General features: G+C 45.0%; 1 protein-coding gene across 1 annotated transcript in view; it reads left to right on the top strand.

Moving 5' to 3' along the window:
- The first annotated feature begins 2124 nt into the window (after positions 1-2124).
- The window catches only part of LOC124556274 (innexin shaking-B), a 408771-nt gene continuing 398457 nt past the window's right edge, over positions 2125-12438 (top strand). Inside the window, exon 1 of the mRNA XM_047130259.1 lies at positions 2125-2742. Coding sequence (XP_046986215.1) covers positions 2125-2742 — 618 coding nt within the window. The remainder of the gene's footprint in view (positions 2743-12438) is intronic.

Consider the following 12438-nt stretch of genomic DNA (forward strand, 5'->3'; position numbering starts at 1 on the left):
GTTCCACGTTTTTATTTTCTTTCTTGTGTGTTTTTGCAGCCACAGAGTGATCGCCTTTGGTGAATTATTTTCCTGGTTTGTCAAGTTATTTTAAGGTTTTCTCTATATTTTAATATTTTCACTTTCAAAGGAACTTGGACACAGTTTCGGGTCCTTTAGTCCTTTAAGATGGTTTCTTGACCAGATAATTGTTTGCTGTTTCCTACGCAGCTGCGTCTTCCTGGCCATTTAGCTACGTATCAATACACTTATAGCTATCTCATCTCCAGACTGGAAAAAGTCAGAAATGAAGGAATATGGAAAACTATAAGAGAAACAGACACTGTTCTTGATGCCATAGATATCAAAATATTAACTTATTATAGCAACCTCCAACGAATAGATTATAACCGATAGTCAAAAAGAATCTATGAATGACACCATCTGAGAGACGAAAACACGGAAGGACACGTAGAAGACGGATGCAAGATATTAATGATGCGATGAATTCAAGGGTCCTTCAGAAGAAGATCGGACAGTTAGAAGTTGAGAAGCAGAAGAGGACGCTCCTCGTAAAAATTAATACAGGGTGAACCAGAACTAGACATACAAAATTTCGGAGGTTGTCCAGAGATGTTTTCTGAGTATTATAAGGGACACGCGATCTCTGGTGACTCGTTACAATCTAATGATGTAGTCATGATTTTTTTCACTTTGTCACCGCCATTACCTTTTCTTACAGGAAAATATCTCCAAAACAGTGAAAAAGTGTGTAATACGACAGCACAACACACAGAGTAATGCAACAACTCTCAAACAGATGCAAAAGTAGTGTAATGGCGTTGCGGTCGATGGGAAAACACATCAGCACAGCGTCCTTCTGCCGCTGAATTCAGTGAACCCATAACCCGCTTCCGTAGCCGGTGTTGCTAACGAACGCGTGTGCGATGGCGCTCGACTCGGAGGTAACCCGGTTAAAATCCAGGTGGTGTACGAAATTTTCACTGCCAGTATTTGGCCGGCTATGGGAGGTGAGGTGGTGCCGTAACGTCTTTGATCAACAATCTTTGCACCAATTATTCTGGATTAAATTTGGAACCTCTCCGCAGTGTCCTATGAAGTGAGCGCATGTGATACTGTTGATGGTCATCCGCCTGTCAGATGAGGACGTTGTTGCCGTTCGCGAGGAGTAGCTATGTGCTGGCACTGGGTTTCATCGTCTCCCTTCTCTCGTCATCTCCAACACGAACACGACACTGCACTATACATACACCCATTAGGCCACCTACACTTAACAGTTACAGTTACACACACAGTTCATACTTAGTGAGGGAAAGATGCCTGCAGACGCGGAGGATAAGGAAAACCTTTCCAATTAGATGGCTGAAACTGCCCCTTGGGGTCTCCCAGGTATTCATGACATCCTGCTTTACTTACTTTATCAGTGAACTCATACAGGAGATGCATTTCGGTAAACTCTTGATCAGCAAAAAATTCCATACTGCTGTTTCTCACTGTTTAACGGACAAATAACACACCCTAAAAAAAAAAAGACAAAACCGACCAGTACTGAATGTAATATTGAGGTCGGACGGTAAAGTGGGCTTTACTGTTGTCAGCTGGCCGGTGTGGCCGTGCGCTTCTAGGCGCTACAGTCTGGAACCGCGTGACCGCTACGGTCGCAGGTTATTATCAGTAACCAAAACTGAGAAAAGATCACAGTTTTGGTTACTGATAATAACTTGACACCAGTGTCTATGAGTTTAACTTGTACACCACAGCACTGAAGATGATCATTACGTGATTGAAAATCGATTTTGCTAACAATAAACCATCACTATTACGGCCAACGCTGACCTTCCTTTTAATTTAACATATATGGTTGTTGTGCACACAGCACTCCATGGAGTCGCCAATCAATAGGACTGATGACCATAGATGTTAAGTCCCATAGTGCTCAGAGCCAGAGCCAATCAATACTAATTTTTTGTCCGGTGTGTATAGTAATTGGCTGAAAACGGATGTTGATATAGATGGAGAGCAGTTACGGCAGTTAAGGCTGGAGTCTGTACTTGAAACACGAGAGGCGACGCCGTAGTGCAGCTAAGAGGTGTGGAGGCGGGAGCGCGGGTTGCGGGGTTGCGCATGAGCCGGCATCGGCGGCGGCGGCGGCGGCGGCGGCCGGGTGAAGACGCGTGCCGCGCCGGCGGTGGCAGACAAGTAGAGCCGTGTCGAGAACTGGCCGAAGCGGGCCGACGCGGCACGAAGTCAAATTTAGCATGGTGTGTGTACAGAGAGGGGGAGCGTGACAGTTGGCTGCTGGGATGTGCGGCGCGCAGGCGAGGCGGCGCGGGCGCGGGGCCTGCTCTCTCGACAGCGAGCCGCCTAGGCCCCGACGACAACATGCTCGACATCTTCCGCGGCCTCAAGAGCTTCGTCAAGATCAGCCACATCCACATCGACTCGCCCGTCTTCCGCCTGCACTACAGCATCACCGTCATGATCTTGGTCGCCTTCAGCCTCATCGTGACCACGCGCCAGTACGTCGGCAACCCCATCGACTGCATACACACCAAGGACATTCCCGAAGACGTACTCAACACCTTCTGCTGGATACACTCCACGTACACGATTAAGTCCGCTTTCCACAAGAAGGTCGGCGTCGACGTCCCTCACAAGGGCATTGACAACTCGAGAGGCAGCCAGGAAGACAGAAAGAGCTACATGTACTATCAGTGGGTGTGCTTTTGCCTCTTCTTCCAGGTCAGTATCCTCTCGCTCGCATTTGTGATTCATTTTACAGCTACTGCCATGCAGTTTCCCTGTCATCTAACCATTCGAACTTCTACAAGCGTCACTCATATTCTTTTTTTCACCAATAATTTCTGTAATATCACTGTTTTTTTAAATGTTGTTCTACACTAGTAGCTACTGATGAGAACTATATCATCTCAGATATAATCCTACAATTCCTCGCTTACAACACTGCTGTTTCAGTTATCGACATCATCGTTTCTTCCATATCCTTCAGTTACCTGTAGCGCAAAACCGGTGACTGAACTATATGTTTTGGATACGATTCTGTAGCAAGGAGCACGTAAGTTCCTACTACTGTAACGATGCATTTCCGAGAGCGTCACAATGTGTGTGGCACACAACTTGGCAAAGCGAGCGGTGGAGGAAAAGTGTGACGAGACTTTTTTTTCTTTTCTTTCCCTTATTTTGTGAAGATGTTAACGAGACTAGTACATACCGAAAGAGAGAGGATCGTCGTTAGTGTGTTGAGTTTCAGCAACGACCGTTGACAGGAATAGTGCCTGTGAGAGGCAGACACCGCGTGGCGCGTGGCGCGACCTGACAGCAGCACGTGCGCCGGGGGTCCAGCGTGTTCCAAAATCCTCTCTGCTACCATCAGTTCACACTAACAGCGAGCCCTCAGGGATCTCATGTCGCTTGTTCTCAGCTTTTCGTCACATTTCCGCAACTCCCAGCACAATATTTCGCCTGACTGAGCACCTATTTCAACATCTTTCTTACGAGAACTAACCCACTAAGAAGTGCGAGCCGCCACTACTTCAGATTCATCTATCACTGACGTTGGCAGTTCCCTTCTTTACTATCACCAGACGCATATACTCTGTTACGGAAAATCATGGACAGCAATATATTGCTGCAATGCAGCATTATAATTGTTTTATTTATAATATACTTACAGGCTGCGGTTATATTAAGCTGCTAATTTGTTGCTTATGCGCTGGACACACATGCTACTGACGTTCGTCGTATATTACCATGTTCATTCCGCTTTTCTCACCGCAAGATTTTGATCTGTGGTTAATTATTTTACACCTACATATGCATACCACAAGCCACTGCACTTTGTACTGGGGGGGGGGGGGGGGGGGGTATATCGGTATAACTTCGTTTGGACTATCCACACACACGGGAAATGTCGGTACGCACCTTCAAATTTCGAGCTAGTCTAATTTTACAGACCAACTTCTTGCCCAGAATGTACGTAGCATGAAGCTGCACATTTATTGACTGATACAGGAACGTTCACTTCCATAATTATAGCAGTAACTTTCCGTGGTGCGTGATATCTTTCTTGTAGTGTCTCACGCCAGAGTTTGTTGAACATGTCAGTGGTCCTGTCACGCTGACGAAAGTGACCCCTGACGAACAAAAAAAAAAAAAAATGGTTCAAATGGCTCTGAGCACTATGGGACTCAACTGCTGTGGTCATAAGTCCCCTAGAACTTAGAACTACTTAAACCTAACTAACCTAAGGACAGCACACAACACCCAGCCATCACGAGGCAGAGAAAATCCCTGACCCCGCCGGGAATCGAACCCGGGAACCCGGGAAAAAAAAAAAAAAAAAAAAAAAAAAAAAAAAAAATTATATATATATATATATATATATATATATATATATATATATATATATAAAGACTTGGTAAGTGTCCCAAACTACTAATGATGTCCCGTTCCAGAAACAGTCGGATGAGAGCCTTCTAAGCGCCATCTCATGTATCTACTTTGGTGGAGTGTACTTTCCGCCATAGTTAGCTATTTCTCACATCCATCCCCATCCCTGAATGTGTCACACTACATTTGGATTCTCTTCAATGGCTCTATTTGACTTCTCTCTTCCTATACAAATAGTTATTTTTCTATTCCATCCTAAACTCGTGCAAATGAATACACTCATATACTTGTGGTTCTGACTTACTGTACTTATTCTTCGGCGATTGTGTAACGAAACATTTTTTTGCTAATGTACGCTCCTTGCATGATTTTTTTGCCAAGGATCAGATATAATGAAAAAGCGAAAATGACGCATAAACACAGATTTAGTGATGTGTCAACCCGGGAGCTGTTTCTAATCTGGACGTAGACAACAATGAACGTAATGTAAGTGTTGTAGCACAGCACAAGTAACGATGCTTTGATGAAACAATTCGTATGCGTCTGGTTATGGCGAGGAAAACGATATAGATACCTGCAGACAGTTTTTCTAAATCTAATCGATGCATGAAGAAATTGTGAAAGGTAGCTAGAAAGTGAAGATTCAGTCGCACAATTTAATAACAAAACTTGAGGTACAGTATGCTGGAGTGGAGGTATATAAAATAATTAACAACTTAAAGTAACTGCAAAGAATGGAAGCAAATAAATCATACACACTTACTTAGAGATTTTTTGGTGGAATTACGGTCAATGCTCTGTAGCGTCCAGTCTTATTTCCAATAGCTGAAATTTCTGTCAGCCTGCATACTGGACATTTTCAGGTTAGGTGCACAGGTCATGAACTAAAACACATATCTGGAGAGTAATCATTTTCGTGGGAGAGGAAAAACGCTGGGAACAAATGTGTAAAATTCTGTGTTCCATTCTACTACTCCGTTTTGATGAGATAGTGAAAGTAATTTGCTACGATTTTGATAATTACTATGTTTGCTACCAATGGTTTAACATTGTCCAATCAAACTGCTGACGCTGTAATGGAACGGTATACAAATCACCAAAAGAAGCATCATTAAATTTGTAACGTGGCTTGTGGAAACTGCATGTTTCGTGTGCAACTTACCTGAGACATTATTAGCGCATTCGTAGCAGTTGGCTGTATATGTAGCAATTACCAAAATAACGGTATTTAGTATCTCCATATGCGTGGGAGGATGGAACGCAGTACCTTAAATGTTACTTCCACAGCACGCAAACGATTCATCTATTGACATGGGTCCCTATTGAAACCATGGCCTAGACAGCATCCTCTGCAAAGCGCGGGAGTTTTCAAAGGAAATTCAGGAACATCTTACATAGATTAAATGTGTGTGGCGGCCCCAGACCCGAAACCTGAAATAACATTCTGCGAGCAATGCGCTTACCGACTGAGCTGTCCAGGCACAGTTATGTCTGCCAGAAAATTTCACAACAGCGCATGTCACACTACAGAGCGAAAGATTCATTTGACCTCTGCATAGATTTCGTCTCTTGCTATATAAAGGGCCATCAAAAAGTTTTCATTCGATGGGCGTTGAGTCCAGAATCGATATGCCAATGAGGCAAAACGGCATTATCATATATCCCACCGGCGCACCAGGTTGAAGATGCCCGTTTACCAAACACCGTGTCCTGCTGCGTGAAGAAGTCCGTAACTGCCTGCGACACATCCTCGTCCAGCTGGAGCCTTCGACCCATCAAAGCCGTTTTTAAAGGGACGGAAGGCGTGGTAATCGCACGGAGAGAGATCAGGACTGTAGGGTGGGTGCTCGAGTGTCTCCCACTGGATGAGGCTGGTATTCCAGATCGACCGCCATCATGTATCGAACCGCGACCAGCACAGAAATTGATGCACCGTTCCACAACGGTGGTTTTCAACAGACAAGTTCGCCAACACATTCTTCATTCTCCAGTGGATGTCTACCATTGTGTGTAAAGAATGACAGCATGTTTGGACGCATTTTGTAATACCGCCACCATAGTTCACGTTTCCGCATTTGTCGCACGCACGTCAGAAAGGCATGAGTACCACACTCATCCCTTGCCTACATATCGATGCTTACATAAACGCATAGGAGTCGCGCTACGTTGCATATAACGCTGCAGCAACATCCTTAAAAGGAAACCATTTGATCGCTTCTTATATAAGTTGGCTTCATTCTCACAGTTTCTTACACTGCCTGATTAAAAATATCCAGGCACGTATTAGTGTACATTAATAAGGAGCGTGTCCATGTTTAGAATTTATGGCGGCTTAAACTTTGCTGGAGATACTTTCATTGAGGTGTGTCAATTTCAGGAAGAACGGCAGCCCGTTCTTCCTCAACAGCCGAAGCCAAAGAAGGTACTGATCCTGCACGCTACATCTACATCTGCATCTACGTGATCACTCTGCTATTCACAATAAAGTGCGTGGCAGAGGGTTCAATGAACCAACTTCAAGCTGTCTCTCTACCGTTCCACTCCCGAACGGCACGCGGGTAAAACGAGCACTTAAATTTTTCTGTGCGAGCCCTGATTTCTCTTATTTTATCGTGATGATCATTTCTCCCTATGCAGGTGGGTGCCAACAGAATGTTTTCGCAATCGGAGGAGAAAACTGGTGATAGAAATTTCATGAGAAGATTCCGTCGCAACGAAAAACGCCTTTGTTTTAATGACTGCCACTCCAATTCACGTATCATGTCTGTGACACTATCTCCCCTATTTCGCGATAATACAAAACGAGCTGCCCTTCTTTGTACCTTTTCGATGTCATCCGTCAGTCCCACCTGATGCGGATCCCACACCGCGCAGCAGTACTCCAGAATGGGGCGGACAAGCGTAGTGTACGCAGTCTCTTTAGTAGACCTGTTGCACCTTCTAAGTGTTCTGCCAATGAATCGCAGTCTTTGCTTTGTTCTACCCACAATATTATCTATGTGATCGATCCAATTTAGGTTATTTGTAATTGTAATCCCTAAATATTTAGTTGAATTTACAGCCTTCAGATTTGTGTGACTTATCGCGTGATGGAAATTTAGCTGATTTCTTTTAGTACTCATGTGAATAACTTCACACTTTTCTTTATTCAGGGTCAATCGCCACTTATCGCACCATACAGATATCTTATCTAAATCATTTTGCAAGTAGTTTTGATCATCTGATGACTTTACAAGACGGTAAATGACAGTATCATCTATAAACAATCTAAGACGGCTACTCAGATTGTCTCCTATGTCGTTAATATAGATCGGGAACAATAGAGGGCCTATAACACTTCCCTGGGGAACGCCGGATATTACTTCTGTTTTACTCGATGACTTTCCGTCTGTTACTACGAACTGTGACCTTTCTGACAGGAAATTACGAATCCAGTCGCAAAACTGAGGCGTTACACCGTGGGCAAGCGGTTTGGTTTGAAGACGCTTGTGAGGAACGGTGTCGAAAGCCTTCTGGAAATCTAAAAATAAGGAATCAATTTGGCATCCCCTGTCGATAGCACTCATTACTTCATGAGTATAAAGAGCTAGTTGTGTTTCACCAGAACGATATTTTCTGAAACCGTGCTGTGTGTCAATAAGTCGTTTCCTTCGAGGTACTTCATAATGTTCGAATACAGTATAGGTTCCCAAACCCTACTGCAAATCGACGTTAGTGATATAGACATGCAATTCAGCGGATTACTCCTACTTTCCTTTTTGGGTATTGGTGTGACTTGAGCTATTTTCCAGTCTTTATGTAAAGTATCTGGAGCGAAGTCGACGTTGTAATACATCCAAAGGTATTGCTTTTAGGTTTTGCGAGAAGGGAGTGGAACTTGCATTTAATGAAATAAATAGTTTTTCCCATTGAAGAACAACTGAAAAGCATAATAGTTCATGTTTCCACTGAGTAAATACAGAGTGTTTCTGGGACTGTGAAGTTATGCTCTAATAAAGGCAGATTACCGTTTAACATCATGGGTGGTGGTCGGGAAATGAGGCCATCCCATTTCAGGAATGTTATTGTTCATAAACCATTGCCCCACAGATGTTGCTTTATGACAGGGTCCTTTGTCATGCCGACTCAATCATCCCCTCTGAACTGCTCCTCCACTGGACGCAGTACACGATACTGTAAAATATGCTCATATCCTTCCGAATTTTCTCGGGCGTAATACGGAGACCACAAAAAACGTTCCCATACCGTAACACCACCTCCTCCGTATTTCACTCCTAACCTACATAGGATGGCAGGTAATGTTTTCCAGGCATTCGTCAAACCCTAATCCTTACATCGTATTGCTCTAGCGTATAGCGTGATTCATTACTCCAAATCACACGTTTACAGTCAACCACTGTCCAGTAGCGTTGCTCTTTATACCAACTCAAATGTCGCTCAACTTTGAATACAGAAATGTGAGGCTTACGAGGAGTCACTCGACAATCGTATCCGATTCATTTCAGCTTCCTACGCATGGTCATTGTGCTGGCTGGACTGCTGATAGCACTGAGGAAGTCACCAGCGATTGCTGGCCGGAGTGGCCGTGCGGTTCTAGGCGCTACAGTCTGGAGCCGAGCGACTGCTACGGTTGCAGGTTCGAATCCTGCCTCGGGCATGGATATGTGTGATGTCCTTAGGTTAGTTAGGTTTAAGTAGTTCTAAGTTCTAGGAGACTGATGACCTCAGAAGTTAAGTCCCATAGTGCTCAGAGCCATTTGAACCATTTCACCAGCGATTCCATCCGTTGATTTCATGCGATTTTTGCAACCACCCTCCGCAATGCTCAACTGTCAGTCAGTCCATGAGGTCTGCCTGATCTTGGTTTAGCTCTGGCTGTTCCTTTGCATTTTCACTTCAAATTCACACAACCAACAGTCAACGTTGGCAGCATTAAAAGGCTTGAAATGTCCCTAATGGATTTGTTACTAATGTGACAACAACTAATCCACATTCGAAGTCACTGGGCTGTCCGAAGGCCCATTCTGCTACTACTGCTTCACTTCTGACAACGCAATACTCCCCGCCGCTTTTCATACTGGCGGATCCGCATTACCAAATTATAATAAATATGAACTAACAGATTTATTATGCTGTACACTATTTTTTTAGGACCAGATGGACATTGATTGCTTTTAGGTTTTGCGAGAAGGGAGTGGAACTTGCATTTAATGAAATAAATAGTTTTTCCCATTGAAGAACAACTGAAAAGCATAATAGTTCATGTTTCCACTGAGTAAATACAGAGTGTTTCTGGGACTGTGAAGTTATGCTCTAATAAAGGCAGATTACCGTTTAACATCATTAGAGACAAAAAAAACCACAAGTGGGACTGAGTGGGGAAGGATGGGGAAGGAAATCAGCTTTGTGCTTTTCAGCAGTACCATCTCGAAATCTGCCTCAAGTGGATTAGGGAAACCTAAATCTGTATGGCAGGATGAGGACTCGAACCGCCTTCCTCCAGAATGTGAATACATATTCTTAACCTTTGCATTTCCTTGCCCTGTTGTGCTGTTATCCCAGTTTCAGTAAGCAAAAGCTGACTATAGAAAACCAATGTTAATCAAAAAAGTGCTAAGATCTGGAAAGGAAGAACACAACAAAGCCTTTTTGTGTTCACATCTCACTGTCTTACAGGCTGAATGATATAAAATTCTATTACTGCAATGACAATGACTTTTCTGAAACTGTTTGACATGCCATCATGTTGATGCTTAATGATGTGCGATTCTACAAGTTTTCTTTAGAATCACAGTTTTGTTGCTATATTTCGTCGCCGAGGGCACGCAAGAGAATTCGGGCTTCATTTTCTGAAAACAAGTGAGTGGAATAAAAAGAGACCAATTTATCGAAATGATATAAGTGAAATACGTTCAGAAATGCGGACACGTGCAAAGTAATAAGTAAGTGGTGACAAGTAAAAGTTTGTGTCAGATCAAAACTCGAACCCAGATCTTTGGCTTTTATCGAGCCAATATTATGACCCTTTAATGACTGACTGAAATGTTCAGTACCGTCAATGTTTTAACAAGAAACATGCAGGCCCCAATATCTTTGCTCGACTTTATCAGCACTCTCGAGAAACTAGAAATAGCCTTAAGTACACTCCTGGAAATGGAAAAAAGAACACATTGACACCGGTGTGTCAGACCCACCATACTTGCTCCGGGCACTGCGAGAGGGCTGTACAAGCAATGATCACACGCACGGCACAGCGGACACACCAGGAACCGCGGTGTTGGCCGTCGAATGGCGCTAGCTGCGCAGCATTTGTGCACCGCCGCCGTCAGTGTCAGCCAGTTTGCCGTGGCATACGGAGCTCCATCGCAGTCTTTAACACTGGTAGCATGCCGCGACAGCGTGGACGTGAACCGTATGTGCAGTTGACGGACTTTGAGCGAGGGCGTACAGTGGGCATGCGGGAGACCGGGTTGACGCACCGCCGAATTGCTCAACACGTGGGGCGTGAGGTCTCCACAGTACATCGATGTTGTCGCCAGTGGTCGGCGGAAGGTGCACGTGCCCGTCGACCAGGGACCGGACCGCAGCGACGCACGGATGCACGCCAAGACCGTAGGATCCTACGCAGTGCCGTAGGGGACCGCACCGCCACTTCCCAGCAAATTAGGGACACTGTTGCTCCTGGGGTATCGGCGAGGACCTTTCGCAACCGTCTCCATGAAGCTGGGTTACGGTCCCGCTCACCGTTAGGCCGTCTTCCGCTCACGCCCCAACATCGTGCAGCCCGCCTCCAGTGGTGTCGCGACAGGCGTGAATGGAGGGACGAACGGAGATGTGTCGTCTTCAGCGATGAGAGTCGCTTCTGCCTTGGTGCCAATGATGGTCGTATGCGTGTTTGGCGCCGTGCAGGTGAGCGCCACAATCAGGACTGCATACGACCGAGGCACACAGGGCCAACACCCGGCATCATGGTGTGGGGAGCGATCTCCTACACTGGCCGTACACCACTGGTGATCGTCGAGGGGACACTGAATAGTGCACGGTACATCCAAACCGTCATCGAACCCATCGTTCTACCATTCCTAGACCGGCAAGGGAACTTGCTGTTCCAACAGGACAATGCACGTCCGCATGTATCCCGTGCCACCCAACGTGCTCTAGAAGGTGTAAGTCAACTACCCTGGCCAGCAAGATCTCCGGATCTGTCCCCCATTGAGCATGTTTGGGACTGGATGAAGCGTCGTCTCACGCGGTCTGCACGTCCAGCACGAACGCTGGTCCAACTGAGGCGCCAGGTGGAAATGGCATGGCAAGCCGTTCCACAGGACTACATCCAGCATCTCTACGATCGTCTCCATGGGAGAATAGCAGCCTGCATTGCTGCGAAAGGTGGATATACACTGTACTAGTGCCGACATTGTGCATGCTCTGTTGCCTGTGTCTATGTGCCTGTGGTTCTGTCAGTGTGATCATGTGATGTACCTGACCCCAAGAATGTGTCAATAAAGTTTCCCCTTCCTGGGACAATGAATTCACGGTGTTCTTATTTCAATTTCCAGGAGTGTATTTTGGCTTTCGAAGGCTATATAAGAGGACACCAACTTAAAAGGATGTCGTTATATAGGGTTAACGTAATGCATTTTCGATCAGTACCCTACTGTGGCATATGCTGTTGGCGCGTATCACGTACTAGTTTGAAAGCTGTTGCAAAAATACAGCCCACATGAATACCACTTTTAGAAACTATATGCATCTCTTATCAAATTTGTACAGAGGTTTTATCAGCATTGAAGTGTTAATAATACTGCCTTCGAAACACACGTGTTAATGTTGCCCTAATGACCTTGTCGGCGACGGGTTGATACTTCCTAATCTGCCGTCCTTCCTTCCTCCGTACGTGCTATTCACAGGTGAGTCATACTTAATTCTGGCCGGTTATTTTAACAGTTCATATCAGATCCATTTCACGTGTAGTTAGTGGTAAAGTTAGTTGTCTTGAGAATGTAATCACTAAGTGTAAGAAAGATA

The sequence above is a fragment of the Schistocerca americana genome, chromosome X (assembly GCF_021461395.2).
Source record: "Schistocerca americana isolate TAMUIC-IGC-003095 chromosome X, iqSchAmer2.1, whole genome shotgun sequence".
Lineage (NCBI taxonomy): Eukaryota > Metazoa > Arthropoda > Insecta > Orthoptera > Acrididae > Schistocerca > Schistocerca americana.